Source organism: Terrapene carolina, unplaced genomic scaffold (assembly GCF_002925995.2).
Source record: "Terrapene carolina triunguis isolate 2854851 unplaced genomic scaffold, T_m_triunguis-2.0 Scaffold69, whole genome shotgun sequence".
Classification (NCBI taxonomy): Eukaryota; Metazoa; Chordata; order Testudines; family Emydidae; genus Terrapene; species Terrapene triunguis.
This window is the reverse complement of record NW_020664420.1, coordinates 21540998-21563734: the sequence shown is the minus strand read 5'-3', so window position 1 is coordinate 21563734 and position 22737 is coordinate 21540998. Positions and strand designations below refer to the sequence as shown.

General features: G+C 43.3%; 1 protein-coding gene across 1 annotated transcript in view; it reads right to left on the bottom strand.

The window, feature by feature from the left end:
* The window catches only part of C7 (complement C7), a 42205-nt gene that overhangs the window by 3351 nt on the left and 16117 nt on the right, over positions 1 to 22737 (bottom strand). The window contains exons 9-18 of the mRNA XM_029910912.1: positions 22346 to 22480; positions 20650 to 20893; positions 19800 to 19913; positions 16471 to 16637; positions 15355 to 15583; positions 13677 to 13848; positions 13164 to 13251; positions 11955 to 12087; positions 9771 to 9962; positions 5524 to 5620 (exon numbers count right to left, since the gene is read on the bottom strand). Of these exons, the coding sequence (XP_029766772.1) occupies positions 5524 to 5620; positions 9771 to 9962; positions 11955 to 12087; positions 13164 to 13251; positions 13677 to 13848; positions 15355 to 15583; positions 16471 to 16637; positions 19800 to 19913; positions 20650 to 20893; positions 22346 to 22480 (1571 nt within the window). The remainder of the gene's footprint in view (positions 1 to 5523; positions 5621 to 9770; positions 9963 to 11954; positions 12088 to 13163; positions 13252 to 13676; positions 13849 to 15354; positions 15584 to 16470; positions 16638 to 19799; positions 19914 to 20649; positions 20894 to 22345; positions 22481 to 22737) is intronic.

Below are 22737 nucleotides of genomic sequence, written 5' to 3'. Positions count from 1 at the left end.
GTGAGATCAGAATTAGGCTCTCTGTCTCTCTCTCCATCACAGGTATGCTGTGCCTAACTTAAGACCTTTATCCACCCTTTGAAGTCTCTGTGAATTTTGCCATTTATTTCAATGGGAGCATGCTTTAGCCTTTAGGTCCAGATCCACCAACGTATTTAGGCACCTAAACTCCAGATTTAAGTGCCTAAATATCAGTTTTAGGCATCACTGTGATCCACACCCTCTTGACAGCTAAACTCAGTTGCTTCTACCATTTGCTATTTTAAAAACACATAGTAGACTTACTGTATTGCTTTATTTGTCTGGAAATAACAAATTTCAACACCTGGTTTTTACAATACTTACAAAAATGTGTATATGAGGCTGTTTAATTTAGCTGAAAAGAAAAGACTAAGGGGAAGATCTTAACTCACTGATCTGCCTGCTTTGTAATGCTTCAGCAATCCAAAGCAAGTGAAAAGCTGATTGAACCAGCTGGTGAGGGATTCCCCCAGGGCAAGGATATACCAGGGGAAGGGATGTGGCTGGAACATGCTGCACTCCAGCAATCCCCTTGCTGCAAAATAGCCCTTTGGGAACTGCTGCAGCCAGGCGTAATTTAGAGCCTCCTTGATCCTGGAGACAGAATATTAAGATGCATAAGGAACGTGATGAAAGATAATATGGAGAATAATATATTGCTGTTATATAAATCAATGGTACGCCTTCAACTAGAACACAATGCGCAGTGCTGGTCACCCCATTTCGAAAAGGAGTTTGCAGAGTTTGGAGGGGGTTCAGAGAAGGATGACAAGTATGATTAGGGATAAAGAAAAAACTCTCATAGGAAGAGTGATTGAAAAGACTGGGATTGTTCACTGTAGAAAGGAGATGAATAAGAGGTGACATGATAAAAGTCTATAAAATAAAGAATGGTCTAGGGAAAGTAGATTGAGAACTTCTGTTCTTCCTGTCCTCTAACAGAAGAACAAGGGACATTAAATGAAACTGAAAGGTGAACTTATACTTTCCATTTTGTAGTTACGCTACTGATAATTCCGTCTTACCTGTAGTACTTTGCATTTGTCTTTATTGACTTTCATCCTACTTGTTTCAGATCATTTCTCCAGTTTGTCAAGGTCATTTTGAATTCTAATCCTATCCTCCAAAGCACTTGCAACCCCTCCAACCTTGGTATCATCCCCAAAGTTTATAAGTGTACTCTCTATGCCATTATCCAAATCATTTATTAAGATATTGAATAGAACTGGACCCAGGACAGATCACTGTGGGACCCCACTTGATACGCCCTTCCAGCATGACTGTGAACCATTGATAACTGCTCTGAGTACAATTTTCCAGCCAGCTGTATACCCACCTTTATAGTAGGTTTGTCTAGGCTATATTTCCCTAGTTTGCTCATGAGAAGGTCATGTGAGACTGCATCAAAAGCCTTACTAAAGTCGAGGTATTTCACATCTACCACTTCCCCCCTATCCACAAGACTTGTTAACCTGTCAAAGAAGGAAATTACGTTAGTCTGATATGATTTGTTCTTGACAAATCCATGTTGATTTTTTTACCAATCACTTTATTATCTTCTAGGTATTTACAAATTGTTTGTTTGATTATTTGCTATATTATCTTTCCAGATATCAAAGTTAAACTGACTGGTCTATAATTCCCTGGGTTGTCCTTATTCCTCTTTTTATAGATAGATACTGTATTTTCCTATGGGAGGGCCAGTTCAGTCCTGCCTCTCTCCAAGCCCACAAATGACTCAGAGACTTTGTGCTCATAAAACACCCAATGCAGTCTATTTACAAAATTAGTTTCCACCACCCTTATACACTATATAGCCTTACACCTACAGTCCTAGAGATGCAGGATAAGGAAGGAGCTATCTACCTCTTCTCACTTCCTTCCTGTGTCTTTTGTATCATCTGCCTAATGGCCTAATTACCCTCTTAATTCTCCTCAGCCCATCAGTTAGGCACAGCTCTTCTTAATGAGGTCTACCAGGAGCATAGCCACTTAGCATCCAGACCCACCCAAATCTGCCACACTGGCCCCGAGCATCTCTTGGGCACCTGAAATCCAGGACGGCGTGCAGGCAGGGCCGGAGCCCCCTGAATCCACAGGCTGGGAGGGGGTGAGTTATCCCAGATGAGGAGTGTGCCTCGTGGAGGCAGATCTGTGTGAGGCTAGCACTGGGGCCGGAGCGGAGTAAAGCCAGGCCAGACACCAAGATGCATGACTGGGCTGGGTGTGGACAGGGCGCTGGAGACTGGAGCAGCAGCATGTGGTGCAGGAAGCACGGGGACACAGCGGCACCAGCAGGACAGAGGGACATGGTCGGGCGGGCAGACAGACACCGAGCTGGGGTTGGCAGGGGCAGGTGGAGCTCGAGCCCCGGTGAGGCCCCCCCCTCCACCCGTGGGTGCACCCTGCAGCCTGTGCACCCTGGGTAGCCTTGTCTTCTGATGCCTGCTGAGCGGTAAGGGCCAGCTGAAGGGGATGGGGGGAAGGTGGGCCCCCAGATTCCTCCTATCCCCCCTGCAGCCCTGATCCGTCCTGCGCCCCAGTCCCATCCCTGCACCCCCAGCTCCAGGCTCTGCTATGCCTCCAAGTTCTGCCACCTGACCAATGTCCTGTGCCCCCCGGGTCCTGCCCCTTCCCCCCCAACTCTGGCCCTTGGCCTCTGCCCTTCCTGTCCAGCCCCTCCCATGCCCCAGTTTTCCCTCCCCGCTCTGGATAAACTTCCTCTCTTCCCAAGGCTCAAGGAACCTGTTTCCCTTGCTGGGTATCCTGCAGGGTGGGAGTGCGGGGGTAGCCTTTGGACTCTGCTCAACTGAAGTGGGGGGCCACTTCCTATTATCTCCCCTCTCCCCTAAGGAATGTGAAGAATTTCAGCCTGAAGAGGGGAACCTCTTTTACCCCGGCAGCTACCCACACTGGAGCATGGGGGTGGGGTCATGGGCCCATGCATATGCCCAGCTCAGCAGGTGAAGCCCTGTGTCTGGGGGCACCAGGGCTAGGAAGAGGGTGTGGCATCGGGGAACAAGCTGAGCTTGCACAGTCTGTCATTGCCCGCCCACTGGAAGGTCAGGGTTCACCCAAATTTCCACTCCTAGCTATGCCACTGAGGTCTACTCTAGAGTAATTAGTTAGAGTCACAGTGACTAGAGTGGTGGCTCAGCTGCTGTTGCCCAGTATTCTGCTGTATTTCTCTTTTCCAGTCTTCTGGGATCTCTCCCATCCTCTACAATTTCTCCAAGGTAATCGCTAATGGCTCAGAGATCTCTTTTTATATTTTTAATTAGACTGTGGAATTCAGTGCCATGTGATGTCAAAGGAGGGATTAGACATTTGTATGGATAACAAGACTATAGTTTTGGAAGGATATTAACCCTTCTGCTTCAGGGTTGAAACCAATGTCTAGCTATTGGGGATTAGGATAAAACTCTCATGTGGAGCAGATTCTCTCACATCTGCCTACTGTGGGGTTTTTCACTTTCCTGCATCTGGTGCTGACCACTGTCAGAGACAGGGCAGTAGATGGACCATGGGGTCTGACCCACTGGAGCAATTCCTATGTAATCTGCCATTGCTCCCCCATTTCCTCAACTGGGCTGAGCGGAGGCTGAGTTGTCTCCACAGCAAACTAAGGTACTACCAGACTCAGAGTAAGAAAACAAACTCAAGTTACATCCTTAATCCCTACATGGCAGTAAACTGCATCCCAAGTGACTAGGTGCCTATTCCTTCTAGTCTTCTTTAATAATTGATTTATTCTCTCTGCTAAAATGTTGGGGTGTTGTGTTTTTTTTTTTTTTTTTTTTGAGAAACAGTGAACTGATTGCAAAATAACTGTTTACTTACTTTTCTGCCACTTTGAACAAAATTTGTCAAAGGCTAAAAAGAATTATAAACCATGAGCCAAATCCAGACCTTTGCATAAGTGGCTGCAACACTACTGACTTCTGAGACTACACTGGTTACACTGGCACAATTTAACAGAGCATTACACGTTGTCTATGGAAAAGGCCCTCATCACCATAGTATCTGAGCACCTCCTAGTCTGGAATGTGTTTATCCTCAATACTCCCCTGTGAAGTAGAGTAGGGCTATTATCCCCCTTTTACAGATTGGGAATGGGGCACAGAGACTAAGGGTCAGATTTTTAATGGTATTTAAGCATCTCAAGATACAGTTAGGTGCCTAATGGGATTCTCAAAAGCAAAGTGCCTATCTATATCTGTAGGTGCCTAAATACCTTTAAAAATCCTTCCCTAAGTGACTTGCCGAGGGTCACACTGGAAGTTTGGATTTAAAGCCATGTCCCAGGCTGCTGCCCTAACCACATGACATCCTTCCTCATAGCACAGTGATGAATCAGATCTACTAAAACTGAATGAGGCCCATTAACTTTAATTAACTTTCAGACATTCAAAATGTGCTAGTTAGAGCTTGCGTTGGCTAGGTGGCATTTTCAAAAATGCCTGAGTGACTTAGGAGCACAACTTCCATTGACAAGTCCCAGTGACTTTAAGGAGACTGAAAATCCCCTCCTTGATCACATTGAATAGAACCTTTTTCCCTGAGCCACGTCGCCAAAGTCGTTAGGATTATTCGTGTAATTAGTAATTGCTCACCAGTAAGGAGTATACACCGTGGGGCCAGACTCTCAAGAGTTCAGCTCCCATGTAGGTATCTAAACAAGTGCTCAGCTGCCAGTAGCTCCCACTGTGATGGACATGGCCAGATTTCAAGAGCTCACACCCAAAGTGCTCAGCTATTATGAAAGACTCACCCCGACTGTGGGGGCAGAGGCAATTTTGAAAATTCAACTTTTACTGCCTGGTGGGTCCCAGACATTTTTCTGTTTCCTCAAATTAAAAAAATAAATAAATATCAGTGATTGAGCCATTTGATTTCATGCACAATAAAGGCAAATCCAAACCACAGCACCATTTGTCCCATTGGTAAAGTGACCCGGAGACTCAAAGCACCAAATAAATGAACGATAATAAACTCAAGCCAGACTTCACATTATGAAGTGCAAAAAGGTGACCTTGAGCACTCTGCTGGTGTCACAGATGGCCTCTTCAAATTGCTGTGTAAATGGGAAATCAGATTATTGCATCTCTTCTAGCTCTCCAGTCTCAGAAAAACCACCTGCTTTATTGCACGTGCTTATTACTTGGAGAATTTATATCCCTGAGGGACTCGGCTCTTACTCTTCCTTGATCTTCTAAATATCCAGAATAGCATTTTATCTTCCCCCATCCCCCATTTCACAGATCAAGTGGAGCTGAAATTATCCCTTTACCTTCAGCCATTTACCTAAATTCCATCACTGCTAATTCCCACTGACAGGTAAGTGAAGAGCAGGGGATTGATTGAGCAGTAATGTAAACACAGCACAATGACTTTCCCTGGTATAAGTAAAGCTGTTTAATCTGTCACGGACTGAAATCCTGAGAAATTTAATTTGTCTCGAATAAAGTGAGAAAGTTATTGTCAATGTCAGGCTGAACTTACCCACACTCATAGGGCATTTTACATACACATTTTGACTGTTGCACTTTCTCCCATGGCTGACATTTAGGTTCTGTCAGTTCTGGTTTCACGCTGGGTACTAAAGTGAAAGAACACAGACAAAACCATTACAGATCAGAAAAATGAAGGCTATTAAATGGCGACCGTGGAATTATCCCCCTGGTTGCATTAAAAAGGTACTGGATTATTATACTGTGCCATAAAATTACAGCCTGCTTGTAATAAAAATTATCTACTGTGTAGATGGAATCAATAGAATTTAAAAATGTAATAACCTCTGTAGCTAGTACAACTGCTGAATGCTGCTTTAGCTCTGGGCCCAGAGTCAGACGGCAGACGGATGGGGGTACTATATATGATTGTGGGATACTAAGACCACAGCCTATCATGCTGATCAATATTGTCCCATTGTTTCATTTTCCTCCCCCGTCAGTCTGTCTTTATCGATCTTTTATCTTTTGTCTTATACTTAGTGCCTGCTCTTCTGAGCAGGGACTGTCTTTTTGTCCTTTGTTTGTACAGCACTTAGCACAATGGGCTCATGGTGATAATACAGATAACAAAGAATAATAATAATATGCAAGTGCTGTCTACAATCTAAAATTCCACTTCCCATTTTACAGTAACTGTCAATTTCTGCTGTACTGATCAGCACTCAATAATAGCTAGCAATGTTGACATCTACTTTGATGGATTTCATCTACACTAGGTTTCAGAGTAAAACCTCATCTGATGTAAATGGTGGAAGTTGAGACTTCAAATCTCTAGTTAGAAATATTCTGATTTGGAGGTTGAGGCCAATGGAAACTACAAATACCAGTATGTGATCCTATATGCATAAAGATTAAAAATAAAAGCAAGATTGGATCTTGTAGAACTCTATGGACATAGGTGCTGGAACAGGGGTGCTGAGGGTGCTGCTGTACCCCCTGGATTGAAATGGTTTCCATCATCTATAGGCTTTACAGTTTGATTCAATGGTTCTCAGCACCCCCACTATACAAATTGTTCCAGCATCTGTGTCTATGGATTGTGTTTGGACTGTGCTCTGTGCTTTGGCCTGCTGTATAATATACCTCTGTATTCCGCTTTGGCCTGCTGCATTATATTCAAAGCTTAAAAGTGAAAAAGGTCCTTACTGAACTAACATCCATCCTGAGATTTCTCTAGCTAGTAACAGTCAGACTTCGCTAAATCCCTACAAAACTGTTTTCTGTAAGAGAGAGGTTTAACCTGGTTTGTGTATTGGATCTTGTAATATCACTGAGCAGAACTGCATTTTTAAAAAGAAACCTTTCTTACAATTTTAGACTTACTTTAGCAAAATAGATAAGAACAGACAAACTGTCAAAGATGCGGGGGAGGGGGGAAATAATAAGAAAGAGAGAGAGAGAGAGAGAGAGAGAGAGAGAGAGAGAGAACTGTAGTAGAATTTTAATATAAACACTAAGCCTAGTCCTGACTGAGTGTAGATGAGAAAATTATACCCCCCACCCCACCCCCCAAAAAAATCCTGGGATCAGCAGGTCAACCGGTCCTGTCTTTACTCTATAGTTTATAGCTAGGAAACTTAGTTATCTACTGACTATTCTTATCCCACTCTGTCTCAGAAAACCCAGTGATGTGTTACGTCATGCACAATTATTACAGTGATTCCCATTCTTCCTTTTTTGATTTACATGTTTGATCTAGTACATCAGCTTTTTCGAATTCTTGTCTTTACGTACCTTCTTTTTTTAAAAATGTTATATTATTGGATTGATCCTCCATGCTCTTCCCACCAATGCAACTGTAATTCCAGGCTTGTCACACCCTTCTAGATGCATAAGGCTAGATTGTGATTTAAAGCTGTAGCTTACTAATGAGCTGGAGGGGACCCTGTGAGCCCCTTGTTAACATAATTGGCCTTTGAAGACCATAAAGGAGAATCTCAGCTTTCATTTGTTGTAAGAGTTCCTAGCCATTGTCCTTGCACAGAGCTTGAAAACATAAAGCAATGTAAGCTGGTGAAAACCAATTGCTAGGGTTGGAAGGAAAACCAGCTGGGCTACATTTCAGCAATAGGAGGTAGTTATATTTGGGGTGTACTCCAGGAAGTGATTTTGCTATCCCTTCCCAAATCCTTAGGTTGGCCCTGTTCATGGAGGTGTGATAGTGGAGGACAGGAACTGGTTTGGGGCAGTGGGTGTGACTGGGTGGTTGAGCCTTTAAGAGGAGCCAAGTCCAGCTCTCACCTGTGCCTGGTTTCCTCCCAGATCACATAACTGTAGACAACAGCAAAGCCTGCTAGGGAGGGGAAGCAGGATATAATAGGTCCTGGTTTTCACTGTAAAGAGTGACCTGGCAGTGTTTGGGAATCTTACCACTAGACAAGCTGCAGGGAAACAGCAGTGGCTGTTAGCCCTCTCCAAGCTAATGTCTGGGAAGAGATTTCCTGTAACCTAGGGGAAGAATTTGTGAGCACCAGTTCTCAGAGGAAAAAGTCACCTAGACTCTAGTGAGAAGAGACAGTGGAGAGCTAAGAGGCAGCATACAGAACTGGGAACAGATAGACGGAATCAGTCCTGAGGTGGCATGGATGAGAGAGGTTTCCTGTATGGATCTTAGGATATATTTCATGTGTTCATGAGACTATTAACCGGACCCCAGAGGAAGAGGCTCTGTTCTGGAACGTCCTCCCATCCCTCTCCCAAGAAGTGGTGCAATCCTACCCAGAAAGGGTAGCAACCCCCTCACAACAGTGAGTGCAAACAATTGTTTATCAACCTTGCCCCAAAATGCTAAAGCCAGTGTCGCTTCCCTAAAGGCTTGACTTGAGTGGCCTGTTACTCACTCGGGCAGCTACTGCAGCGGCCATGGCAGCTGCTCCAAGGCAACGGCCCTTCTACATCACCTACCAGCACTCCTAAGAGTACGTGGGGAAAGCCCGGTGCAGTACCTGCCCTCAACTGGCTGCTTCAGTGGGAGGGGTAGGTGCTGCTGTGCTGAGTGGGAGTCCTGCAGCTGCTGTATCCTGCCCGTGCCTGTACGCCCAGCCTCAGCCTGGAGCTTGAGGAGTCACTACTGAGAGGAAGCCTGGAGCCTCACTCCCCTAACTCAACTCCTGCCCCCAACAACCAGAGGACCCCAATTCACCACCAGCTAGGGGAACACTGCCAGCAGTTAGGGGAGGCCTGCCTGCCTCAAGAACCAAAAGGGACCCTTTTCCTAATGGACTACCCAGCCCCGCCATTGGAGACCTGCTGCCCACCTGATCATCCACCCCACAACCTCAGACCATAGTGTGCCCTGCTGTGAGGAACAGCTGCCAGGTAGGGGGGAAACACAGAAGAACTGCTTTGTGGTGCAGTTACTATGGTGGGCTGAGAGGGGTCAGGTGGAAAGATGGATACACTGGGAGGGGGATGTCACCCACATAACCAGATGAGATGGGAGATATTGGAGGGAACTCCTTGTTAAAATGTTGGCAGCTGCCACAGCCTGCAGGGGAATGATATGTGAAGGGGCTACATCATAGGCACCGACTCCGAGAGTGCTCCAGGGCTGGAGCATTCACGGAAAAAAAAAGTTGGGTGCTGAGCACCCACCAGCAGACCCCCTATCAGCAATCTCCCCCTCCCTCCCAGCACCTCCCGCCTACCGCGGATCAGCTGTTCCGTGGTGTGCAGGAGTTGCTGGGGGTGCGCTCAGGGGAGGGGGCAGAACGGGGCAGAAGAGACAGAGTGGGGGTGGGGCCTTAGGAGAAGGAGTGGAGTGGGGGCAGGGGCAGGGTGGAGCCGGGGAGAGCACCCCCTGGCACATTAGAAAGTTGGCGCATATGGGATCCATTGCAAAAGGAGCCACCAAGAGAAATAGTCTTAGGACACCTGAGGTGAACATCACAGCACAGCAACTCCATCAGCATGGGCAAGGGTGCAGCACATTTTATGACATGAGTAACTGTGGCACACTTAGGGAATTATAAATATATAATATCTAGCTCTTAGATATCACTTCTCATCAGTAGATCTCAAAGTGCCTTATAAAGGAGCTAACCCATTTTACATATGGGGAAACTGAGGCACAGAAAGGGAAATGACTTGCACAAAGTCACCCAAGAGGCCAGGGGCAGAGCCAGGAATTGAGCCCAGATCTCCTGCACCCTAGTTCAGTGCTCTATCCATTAGGAAGCACTGCCTCTCTAATCATTATGAGGATTTCATTCAGACCCAATTATTGCAGTGGCTTACCTCTTCTCTTGCACCGGATATCCTTCATATCAGGAGACCACTTGAGGCTGGGTTCACACAGAATGAGAGATGACCCTTCCAAGTGCATGCCATCTGGACAGGACAGAGTCACCTTCTCTCCAATCTCATATGAAGGTTTCCATGGCGCTCCTCTCATATCCTCCGCCAGGACAGGTAAGACACAAGCTGTTTCTAAGGAATAAAGACAGCAAAAGGAATGGTGACACTGTAATTTGTTCAGAAAGTGGTCACACATTTCTTGTCCTGTTTTAAATTATTTGAGTCTATTGCCCATGTTTAGAACAAACTGTATGAAAACTCAGCTCTTATTCCTCTAGAAAGACATCAGTTGTGTTAGTACAGAATATTAACCTATTTGTTAAACATTTGCTGTGTGCTTGGGGCTGTACCAGAGACAAAGACAATGTAAATCCTGGGGGCTGGGAATCTAGTCTGCACTGGGATCTCCCAGGATAAACTGCACTGGTATAAACCAGTGGCGGATTAATAATTTTGCTGCCCCTAAACCAGGAAATAATTGCCGCCCTGGCCCCGCCCCGACTCCGCTCTTTTCCCGCCCCCATTCCAACCCCCTCCCCAAAGTCCCCACCCCAACTCCGCCCCCTCCCTTCCCCTATTGGATCCCTTCCCCAAATCCCCGCCCCCGGTTAACGTTGTTACGTTGCTGATCAATAAGGGAACATGCTCATTTAAAGTTGTGCAATGCTCCCTTCTAAGTCGTTTGGCAGCCATCTGCTTGGTCCACTGCTTGCAGGAAGAGCAGCCCGTTGCAGCTAGCTGGTGGGGGCTTGGAACCAGGGTGGACCGGCAGCTCCCCATATCAGCTCCCCACTTCCCTAAGTTCCCTGTGCAGCAGCTGCCTGCAGTTCATCTGTCCCTCCCCCCCACTGCCATGTGCTGCTCTTGCCCTCTGCCTTGGAGCTGCTCCCCGAGACCCCTGCTTGCTGTGCGGGGGGGAGGGAAGAAAGAGGGGGGCTAATGTCAGGGTGTCCCCCTCCCCCCTGCTCCTGCACCCCGCTTACCCCATCTTCCATAGAGCAGGGGGGACACACCAGGGCTCAGGACAGAGGGAGCTTGCAGCAGCTGCGGTCTCAGCAAGCTGATCTAATTAACAAGGCAGTGTACTTAAAGGGGAAATGCGCATCTCTCTCTCTCACACATACTCCCTCCATTCCTGCTGCCTTGTAGAGTGAGAGAGTTAACCCTTGAGGGCTCAGCCAATTGCTAGTTCATCATTTAGCAGTAACGGAAATATCCCACCCTCTGACTCCTCCACCTCAACCAAACTTCAATCATCGTCACTGTGTACCAGTATTAAATTGTTTGTTTAAACCTTATACTGTGTGTGTGTGTGTGTGTGTGTGTGTGTGTGTGTGTCTATATATATATATATAGTCTTTTGTCTGGTGAAAAAAATTTCCCTGGAACCTAACCCCCTTATTTACATTCATTCTTATGGGGAAATTGGATTCGCTTAACATTGTTTCGCTTAAAGTCGCATTTTTCAGGAACATAACTACAACGTTAAGTGAGGAGTTACTGTATATCAGCTAATAATGGTAATTCTTGGTCATAGGCTCAGGGCTAAGTTGATCACCAAATGTGAGTCTCTCAGAAATGAATTCACCATCCACTCCAAGTTGTATTAGCTAGGACCCTGGAGAGTTTTCGTTTCCTAAGGAGAATTGAGCAGGGATTATTCAATATATTAGGAGGGCATATCTCAATCAACTTTCTGCTGCAGCAAGAGAAGAGTATGGAGCACCTCAATCCTATATACATTGAATAGCACTGCAATTATTTTACCTAAAATTAAAAGCATCAGGGCTAGCAATCCTCTGACTTCAGGGGGGTCAGGAAGAAATTTACCCCTGCAGTTTACCTTTGGCCTGTTGCATTGTGAGTTTTCTGGTTCAATTTTTGCCTTCCTTACAACTAGACCAGATGGACCAGTTGTCCATTCTATTATAGCAATTTCTATATTCAAAGAAAGAAAAAGCAATTTAAGTCTGATTCGAGTTGAGAATTGGAAGACTGCAGCTGTCTACATCCCCCCTCTGCCCTTTCCTCTATTTTTGAAAAGTAGATGTGGGGAAAAGTTTCACTGGGATTCAAAAGTCAACTTTCAATTGTACTTTGCAGTGAAAATCAATTTAAACATACTCTTGCATTGCATATCCCCAATGAGCCACTTTAAACCTTCCCCACATTTAGCAACAGGTTCACCAACAAGAGAATAACCATCTCTGCAGGCGTAAACAACACTTTTCCCGACAGGATATGAGGAATCGGCATTCTGAAAGGAAATAAATAGGAGAAGCTTTGAATGTGAAACAAAAAATGTGTAATAACCACTAAAAATATCAAACTCTTTTTTGGTTTCTAAGAAATCTGACAGAATTAACTGAGCAAATACAATTACATGGTTTGTAGGATTTTACCTTTATCTTCTGAGATAAACTAATACATACAGGGTGATAACCATTGACTGGGAAAACAAATGGCAAAATACATGTTAGGGTCCAATCCCTCAAGCCTTATTCATTTAGGTAGACCCAGTGGAGTAGGGATTTTCAGGGTCAGGCCATTAGATTTTAGATTTTTTTTAACTGATTCCTAGTTCATTTGAGGGAAGGTTGTTTCTTGCACATTTCTCCAAAACCTACAGTATTGCTATAAGTGTTAGTTATTTCTCATAGCAACCAAAAGGGTGCGAGGCACCTCACAGTATGGATAAGACATAATCTCTGGTCCAAGGAATTTACAAGCTCTCTTGTTACTCCCTTGTTAAATCACATCTGAGATTAGGCCCAATCCTGCTGCTGCAGGCAGTTGAACCCCTATGCGTGTGTGGAGTCTTGGTGGGGACAAAAAGAGTGTATTCCAGTAGTTAGGGCACTTGACTTGGAGTCAGAAGAGCTGGATTCTATTCCTAGTTCTTCCGCCAATTTGCTGTGTAACGTTGGGCAGCTCACTTCACTTCTCTGTGCCTCTTTCCCATCCTGTCCTTTGTCTATTTTAAATGTTAAGCTCTTTGAGGCATGGACTCTCTTATTATGTGTTTGTACAGTGCCTAGCACAACAGGGGCCCTGATCTCTGTTGGAGACTCTGGGCATTGCGGGTAATAAAAATAGGAGTAAAGGGGGAGAGGGGAGAGTTACAAGTAAGTAAAATAAGTCTTGGCTAACTTCTTGTAAACTTTATCCAGGAGGAACATGCTAAAGAGATTTTCATACAGCATCATATTAAATTGATCAAGACTAATACAGAGTTGTAGGGGAATTGCTATAAGTATATTAACTGCAGCTCCAGTACTGCAGCTCGAAACAGATCATAGATTAAGTAATAAAGAGAACTTTTTTATAACCTACTTGAACAAATCCATTTTGTAAGAGTGGGGGAGGTGAGCAGAATTCTGTGGGGATTATGGACACATCAAAGCAGTGTGGTTCAATCAAACTGTAAAGCAAAAATTTTAAGATTGTGATTATTTTTACTAAATGTAAGTGGGTTTTTAGACATTCTTTCTTCTAAAATACTGCCCTTCTCAGAGAAGCCCCTTTTCAGGGCCAGTCTGCATTCCTTTAAGCCATGATCAAACTAAACTCATTTATCATGTGTTTTTCAGAAAGCATGTGAAGACTAGAGTGAAGTTAAGCTCATAGGCTTCACCCTTTTTTCCAGATCCATTTCACATCTAGGTCACAGCTCCTGAATTTCATTTTGTTTCAGGCTTGAACAAACACAAAAACTTGATGCTTTGGTTTAGCCAAAGCCACTGAATTGCTGTGACAGTCCAACAAATTACAAGTCGTTTTGAGTCAAAATCATAAGTTGCCCCAGATCTCCCACTTTGCATTCGTGCTCAAGGTGTTTCCACTTACCGAAAATGTTGCAACTCCTCATCCTCACACTGTCTGCTTTCAGACTGTTCTCCAATGCAGGATATCCCACCACCACTAGGTGGTGGATTATTGCAGGTTCGACTCCTTGACTTCCTTTCTCCTGAGCAAGGACTCCAAGAGGACCAGCAACTCCACCTTCCATCAATGACTCCTGTGTAATGTTAGAGTGAGACTTTACATTATAGGAATATGTAGGAAATTCTGTTGTCCTCTTAGTAGCTGCTGGTATCTTAAAAACAGGAAAGAACAGTCAAAGCTAATGATGATCCCAAACCATTAGCTTGGAGCTAAATCTAAGATCTCACTATCATGGACCCTAGACTTTTCTTGCTTGTATTGCTTTTACACTGGTGTAATTCTGTTGAGTCATTGCTGATTTATACCAGAATGAGTAAATAGAAATGTAGCACCATTCTACTACTGGACAAAAAAAATGAATGTGTTCCTGTTTCACAGGATGTGAAATGGACCCATTTTTCATTTTTGTTAATTTACTCCAAAAATGTTATTGAACTCTGCATAGCAAAAACAATAATTGTGAAACTCAGTTTGTCAGGGGAAGACCAGCATAATATTAGTCACTGGTGCTCTTTGAATCCAAACTTTTATTCAAGTTTAGATTAGTTCAAATAAACCCATGCAATCCAATACTGATCTCTATGCTCTTATACCCTCCCTGCACACATACTCCTCTCACAGATCTGATCCCTCGTTGCATCACCACTAGAACAGTCGTTCCCTTTTCTCTACTCATCAGTGGCATTTCACGTATCGCAGGACACAAGTAATGTAGAAGCCTAGGCTATTGGCAAATTTGAAAAAAAAGCAGTTTGCTCTAGTGGACTGAGTACTAGACTTTGAGTCATGAGTTCTAATCCTGACTTTGTACGTAACCTTGGGCAAGTCAACTTTCAAGCTAGATGCCTAAAGTAAGGCACTTTCAGAGGGGCACATGACACAAACTCTAATTTTTTCAATAGTACTTATGGGTGCTGGATACCTCTGAAAACTGGGCAATAGTTTAGGTGCTTAAATGTGCACTTAAGTGTCTAAGTTTGATTACCTTCCCCAGACCTGAAGAAGAGCTCTGTGAAGCTCAAAAGCTTGTCTCTCTCACCAACAGAAGTTAGTCCCATAAAAGCTATCACCTCACCTACCTTGTGTCTCTCATATTCTCGGACAGACACTGGTACAACAACATGGTAATCAATGTGTTTAGGCACCCAAGTTTGAAAATTCTGGCCTTGATCTTTTTGCATCTCAGTTTTTCTATTTGTAAAATGGGGATAACAGAATCAGAGAAGCAAGAGATGGAAAAAATCTATTAATCCATCTAGTCCATTTGCTTGCCAATGCAGGACTGCTCTCACTGTTAGTAGTATTGTCAACAATACTTAAAGAAAATACTTGGAAAATGTAAAGTGCTGTATACAAATATTAAGCAGAGACACAGTCTAACAGAGAGGAATACTCCCCATACTCATTTAACCTCTGTCCCCTGGCAACCTGATGCCCTCAAAAATCCACTTGACTTTTACAGGTTGCTGGTGCCCAATATCAGCTGCACATTCAACCTGCACAATAGCACTGATCGTATCATTGCAAGCAGAAAAGTATGCTTTAAACTTTTGAAATCTCAAAACAAATGCGTACTTACCTGGTTGATCTTGTACAAGAGTTCCGAGTTCACAAGCTGCTCCAAATGTATAAGGTTTGCAGAAACAGAGGCACTGAGTTCCTACTATGGCAGGTTCGCCACCATTTTGACATGGCCGACATTTGCAGGGATCATTCTCACTCAGATACTCTTCAATGGCTAGTTTCAGGTAATGCCTTTTAACTGAGGCACAGGACACTTCCTTTACCAGCTCGTACAATGGTGTTAGCTAAATGCAATAAACAGATATGTCTTAAATTTAAAAACTACATATTTTAAGGGTGTCACAGTTTAATAACACATTGGTCATGTAAGATATTTGGAGATGTATATTGTGTGGACAATTTTGCAAAGAGGGAAAACTCATCTGTCGTTAGTAGGAAAGATCAAGTAAGGCTTCATCTACACTCAAAACCAACTTTGTGCGACATTTGTTAAAGTCACTTGCAGCTCAGCAGTATTCAACACAGTTCAGCCATGGCTTTGTGGATTGGGGCTAAATAATGCCATGACATGTTCAAAAACTATGCACTAGCGAAGTCTCTATGTGAGCTTCCCCGGTCCAAGAAGTTGTATATTTTAAACAATTATAAGGTCAGTTTCATTCTCTAACGATTAAGAAGATAAAAAAATAATACTTTTTGCTGCTATAGCCCTTCCACAAAATCCCACACTTCCAGAGCTAACATTAAATCCCAAACTCATTGACAGAATTGATCCTTTTCATTTGACACTGTGCTCCAATATTTGGGCCCTGAGATCTAAACAGATGGACCCCTGTGCTTATGCAAAGCAGTAGTGAAATTATTGGGGCTCTGCACAGGGGCAGTATCTACTTGTACAAAATTCTTGTACAAAAATGCTCTATAGTGTACAAAATTCAATGCAGGATCAGAGCCTTGATTTTGTAAAAGTGCCAGTCATTACTGTCCATTTCTCAAACAGTCTGCTTTGCCTGTGCACATTTTTCTTATTTTAATTTTTCAAAAACAATCTGGATACAAAACTATTGCCATTTACAACTGGTGCTGATTAACCCCTATAGCTTAATCATGTCCCCACTTCAGATAAACCCACCGCTCAGGGCTGTTTTAGGAAAATAGTACCAAGTCTTACCTTTTGTTTAATTACTCTGGGATAGTATTTCACTGATCGAGCCCAGAAGGAATATCTTTCACTATTTCCAGCAGGATTATTCAAATCTAGATAAGCAAGGCCAGCAACAGCCGCTGGATTTCCTCCCTCTACATAGGGATCACCTCTAATCTGATTCTGACTGACTCCTACACATTCAGGGGTGAGAAATACAGAAGACCAGCATTGGTATGTTTTCATGTAGCAATAGAAAGAACGCAAATACCTGTGCGAGCAATTAAAGGGCATATCAGTAGAGAATTTAAGTAATATAGCACAAGTATCCTAGACTGGTAATAGCGGGCCAAATCCTGAAATGGTGTTTCCCAACCGTGGGAGGACCTGACTAGGGCAGAAGTGCAGATAGGGAAGGCAGCATGGCTCTGGAATCATTCCAACTCCTTACAGCAGAAATGCTGTTTTGAGTAAAGAAGGTGCGCATCTTTTAGAAACCCACCTTTAGCCCCTACTTCTGCAGTGGCTCTTAATGCAAATAGCCACTGGAGCAGCTCAGGAAGCAGCTCACCAGCCCAAGCTTTGTGTGTCCGTCTTGTAACACACAGCTCAGCTCTGCAAGTGTGTGTCTATTGCCCCATAGAACCACCCATGGATGCTCCTCACCCTGAGCTGCAGGTGGCCTTCTGGTGAGGAAAGGAGCACATAACAAGTGAGAAACAAAAATGAATACAAATAGAAAGCAGACAAGAGTGAATTAGAGGAGTAGGAGGGAGAACTGGAGAGGGGAGAAGGGACAGAAAAAAAGTAGATGTATAGGCCTGGATCCACCAAGGGACTTAGCCATTGCAGTGTTAAAGATCACAACACCTAACTTTTAGGCACCTAGAAAATCACGGGAACAACATTGCAATTCACAAAGCCTGATGTAGGTGCCCTGAACAATGCATGAGGAGAGACAGGCACCTAAGAATGCAATCCACAATGCCAGCATGCTAGGCAGGGAGCCTCCTAAGCCAGCCAATGGGAGATGCTGATAAGAGGGATGTGTGCTAAGCCCTGCCCCTGTCACGGAGGTAGGCATCTAAGTCCAGACTGCAGGGAGGCACCTATCTCTGCTAGCAGTTCATGAACGGGACCCCCTCTCCTGGAGTCAGGTGACTTAGACGCCTAAGTCATTGTTTGTGAGAAACACTCCACACACAACGAGAGGAGGTGGAAGTGGTGCTGATGGTGCCCACTTTATAACTTTTAGCCCAATGGCAAGTGCTTTAACCACTGGGCTAAAAGTTATAAGGTTAGCACCCCATCACCATTCCTCTTACTCCCCACCAGATTTTGAGTGGGACCCACTCTGGTGGGCAGCCTCGGAGCACGCCTACCAGATTGGATCCCACGGTGAGATAGGCACTTCTCCGCCTACCTTCCCCCACTTTGTGAATCACTCTGGGGCAACAGGTAGATGTCCAGATGCCTAGAGTAAGGCAATAGTGCACCCAGAGGCACCTATGGAACTGTTACAGTAGAAATTTAGTGCCAAGTGAGTTAAGCACCTACAGAACTAGGTGGCAGCCAAACAGAAGGTTTGTTGATCACACTGGTGCATACACCTGGGACTTAGTCTTCTAAGTACTTTTGTGGATCTGGGCCATGGCAACTGTGAATGAGTATGGCTCAAGGGATGTGGAAGAGAGGCTATCCACAAGGTGGGCTCTAATCAAGTCAGACTGGGAACAGCTGTCATAAAATCATAGATATGTAGGGCTGGAAGGGACCTTGAGAAAACATCTAGTCCAGCCCCCTGCACTGAAGCAAGGCCATCCCAACAGGTGTTTGTCCAACCTGTTCTTAAACACTTCCAATGACAAGGCTTCCACACCCTCCCTTGGAAACCTATTCCAGAGCTTAACTGCCCTTATAGTTAGAATTTTTTCCTAATATCTAACCTAAATCTCCCTTGCTGGAGATAAAGCCAATTACTTCTTGTCCTAGCTTCAGTCCTCTTTATAACAGCCCTTAACATATTTGAAGACTGTTATCAGGTGCCCCCACTCCCCATCTTCTTTTCTCAAGACTAAATAAGCCTGGGGTTTTTTAACCTGTCCTCACAGGTCGGGTTTTCTAAGCCTTTATCATTTTTGTTGCTTTCCTCTGGCCTCTCTCCAATTTGTCCACATCTTTCCTAAAGTATGGCACCCAAAACTGGACACAGTTCTCCAGATGAGGACTCATCAGTGCCAAGTAGAGAGGGTAAATTACCCCCCATGTCTTACATACAAAACTCCTGTTAATACACCTCAGAATGATATTAGCCTTTTTCACAACTGCATCACGTTGGCTCATTTTCAATTTGTGATCCACTAGAACCCCCAGATCCTTTTCAGCTACTGCCTAGCCAATTATTCCCCATTTTGTATTTGTGCATTTGATTTTTCCTTCCAAGTGTAGTAGCTGGCACTTGGCTTTATTGAATTTCATCTTGTTGATTTTAGACCAATTCTCTAATTTGTCAAGATCATGTTGAATTCTCATCCTGTCCTTCAAAGTGCTTGTGAACCTTCTTAGTTTGGTGTCATCCATAAATTTTATAAGCATACTCTCCATTCTGTTACAAGACATTAATGAAAATATTAACTAGTACAGGACCCACGACTACCCCTGCGGGATCCCAGTAGATAAGTCTCCCCGGTTTGACATGAACCATTGACATCTCCACTTTGAGTATGGTCTTTCAACCAGTTTTGCACCCATCTTATAGTAATGTAATCTAGACCATATGTGAACATCCTGTGGGACTATGTCAAAAGCCTTAATAAATCAAGGTATATCACATCTACTGCTTCTCCCCTATCCAATAGGCCAGTAACCGTGTCAAAGAAGGAAATTGGGTTGGGTTGGGGGTATGATTTGTTCTTGACAAATCCATGGTGGCTATTACCCTATTATCCTGTCCTGAGAGATGCTGAGCACTTGCCATTCCTACTGGAGCGCAGCACCTGCCTGGATTGGCCTAGTGACCAAACGGATGAAAGGGACTGCTTTGCATTTGTTTTTTCTGCTCATTCCACCAACTTACACAATATTTTGACAATTGTGATACCTTTTCCAAGCTCCTCAAATGTTAACCCCCTTATATCTGAAATCTCGATTATGTACCAGACATGCATCATTTACAATGAAAACTCAGTCCCTCTTATCTGAAACCTGTTAATGCAAATATATTTCCTGTAATTCCATTCAGATAGTCAGGGTTCTACTATATCCAAAAAGCCCTTCTGTTTTATTGATCTCCCCCACGTAACCAGTTCTGACATATCCCGCAGTGCAAGAAATCTCTGTGCAGTAGAATCATTTACCTGAAGAAGATTTTAACAGCTCATCCAGTTTTGAACAGGTAGTCTTTTTCTTTTTTACAATGAGTAAGTTCCAACCTGATGATGTACATTTGTACATGTCTGTAATACTCAAACCTGGAAAGAAATAGATCCAGTCACCTTCACAGTAGGCTGAAAATTAATTTCTGCTTTTGGATTCATGTGTGAGGCTCCCATTGACTGAGGGCCCACTTTAGGAATAGAACAACTGCAACATTTTCTTGGAGGAGACAACTACAAAGCAGATCCCATGCTAAGGGTTACCAGTAACCAGTAGCTATCCCTAAGGATACTGGCAGAGAGCTGAATGATGTATTTGCCTGATATATTATTTCCTTTTTTCTGATTTATCCTTTTTCTCACCCCACCCCTGCCCTTCCAGCAATGGTTGTGTCTTTGAGTATCACCATATGTGCAGTTTTGCCCTTTGCTTTGTTTTTATTTTGTTCTGCCTTTGCTAGAGACGGACTTTAATCACACCTCATATCCAAACACCTCTGAACTTTGGGGCTGTTCAAAAGCCAAACCAGGATTGGGATCCAAATTTTTCAAATGGCTCTTTACATATATAATGTGTGGAACCAAATGTATAATAGGCTGAACCCCAAATCCAAATCTCCCTGAACTTTGAATGTTCAACACCCAGATCGGGATCTAAAGATAGCAGCTTGAGCCCACCTCTAGTTTATTATCGATAAGGAGAGTCTCTGGCGACTGACTGGTGAGAAAGCAGTCTCTTTATTTTTGTTTTATTTGCTAGCTGGGAGGATCTAGAGAGGAGTTTTTCACTTGTTCATTCTCTTGGTTCATTGTAACAAATGCAGTACTCTACCTTCTGCTTTGATTTTTTCAGTATCCATATAAAAGAGAACTTTGTAATGTCCTCCCAGAGATCCAGAGTGCAGGAAGTGAGTACCAAAATGTTCAATTAATCTTCGGTATGCACTATATTCATAGACAGCAGGAAGGTTGGCAAGCTCTTTCCAGAATGGCTCCGTAAGAGTTAGAAATTCTGGGTTGTTATTAATGAATTGAGCAACTTCCACATCATTCTCAACAACCATGAAGTGGTTACTCTAAGAGGATGAAAATAAATCAGTCATACAGCTATTTAAAAATGGAATGGCTTCTGCCAATCAGCTCATCAGGATCCTGTACTTGCTAATGGATAATAGTTTCTACAAGTGTTCAGTATGTTACCCGTGCATTCTGATTCACTCCTGTCCTCAGGACTTATCATTTATGTATGGCTCTTGTGATAAGGTGGTCTGTTTCTTTAAGAGACTGGATTTTTGTTTTGTTTTGTTTTTCCCTTTGAAGTTCTGTTCTTCCTCCTGTAGTGGGGTTTCCTGTTTTGTGTGATAGGACCGTCTGAATGAATGTGATATGAATAGTGTGGGAGGTAGACAAAATCACTTTTTTTTTCCTTTTTAATGACTGCAGAATTCTTTCTTCACTCTCCACCTCCCAAAAAAGCTTCAAAGGGACAAATAGGCAAATGCATATTTCTGTGTAAAAGTTAATGGTGGTTGCCAGGCATTAGGTGCCTGGCAGAGCCTGATTAATGAGCCCGGCTGAAGACAAAGGTACTGCAGTTCAGCAAAGGGGAAACTGAGGCACCAGAAAATTCTCTTTTCTTTGCATCCTGACTGGTCTGGAGCACCCTTTTCTTTATAAGTCCCCCACTCACTCTTGTCTTTGTGATAGCTTCTCAGACACATTCCCACAATAAATATGGTCTTCTCAGCTTTTCTTCCAGTTAAAAAATAAGCATTATTTTGAACTTATTTACTGTAAGTCTCAACATATGTAATCAGTGTACACATTTCAGTGTACTAACAACAGAAGGGTAGTTTCTGTCAGCTTGGTGGCAATCATATTATGAGCTAAAAACATATTAGCCTTCAGCGTCTGAGTTTATTTAGCCCAAGATACTAATATTACCACTAAACGGGAAGCACTCAAGTTATTGAATTAATACTTGTTTTTAGTTAACTCCAAATTATAGGCACATAGGAGACAAAGGTACTTTATAAAGGAGTAGGTAAAGTTCTCAGTAGAGTTCAATTCTGAAATACAATTTTTCTTGTGGGTAGGCAAAACAAATTTTAACCCCTCATTGTAGAATTTTTTTTTAAAATTGCCTCTAAACGCTGAGGAATGTAATAAAAAAGGCAAAGAGAAAACAACATTTAAATGAACTGTTCAGAAGAAAATTATCAGCATAGAGAATATTATTCGGTTATTAACCAGTCTTTCTTTCCTTATAGCAAAAGCAGCCAATAAATCAAATGAATAGATAATAAGCAATTACAGTGGCAACAAATAAACTAACATAACCCAGACCAGTGACCTCTTTGTACAGATCTTTGAGGGATTATGTTTGTTTTGTCTAAATTGCACCAAAAGTACCAGGATAAAACAAAAAAATGGTCATGGAGATGTTCAAATTATAAAATAGCATTGAAGGAAGGAAGACTTTAATCATTCATGGGAAATTCTAAGCCAAAAAGACAGTTTATACATACCTTTTTGCTGCTTTTCTCCTGTGTATTTTGTGAATAGTAATGGCCACTGTTTGATCGTACATTGTGCACTGTGTGTTTCATATAAGACCAGCTACTGTTGTAAAACTCATAGCTAAAATCATTCTGAATTTTCACCTAGAAAAAAGGAAAATGCAGTCCTTTATGAATGGCTGTTAGAAGCACATGCACTTCCTGGCACAGAGAGACTAGGAAGATTTCTTTGGGTTGAATACATTCTAGATGGTGTATGAATACAGGATAAAGCAAATATCTTTATACAAACATGGCAGTAGTATGGCAGTGGATTTAAGGACTGACCCTGTTCCCACTGATGTCAATGGGAGCAGGATCAAGCCCATTAATGATATGGCAGTGAACAAAGCATTCCTCTG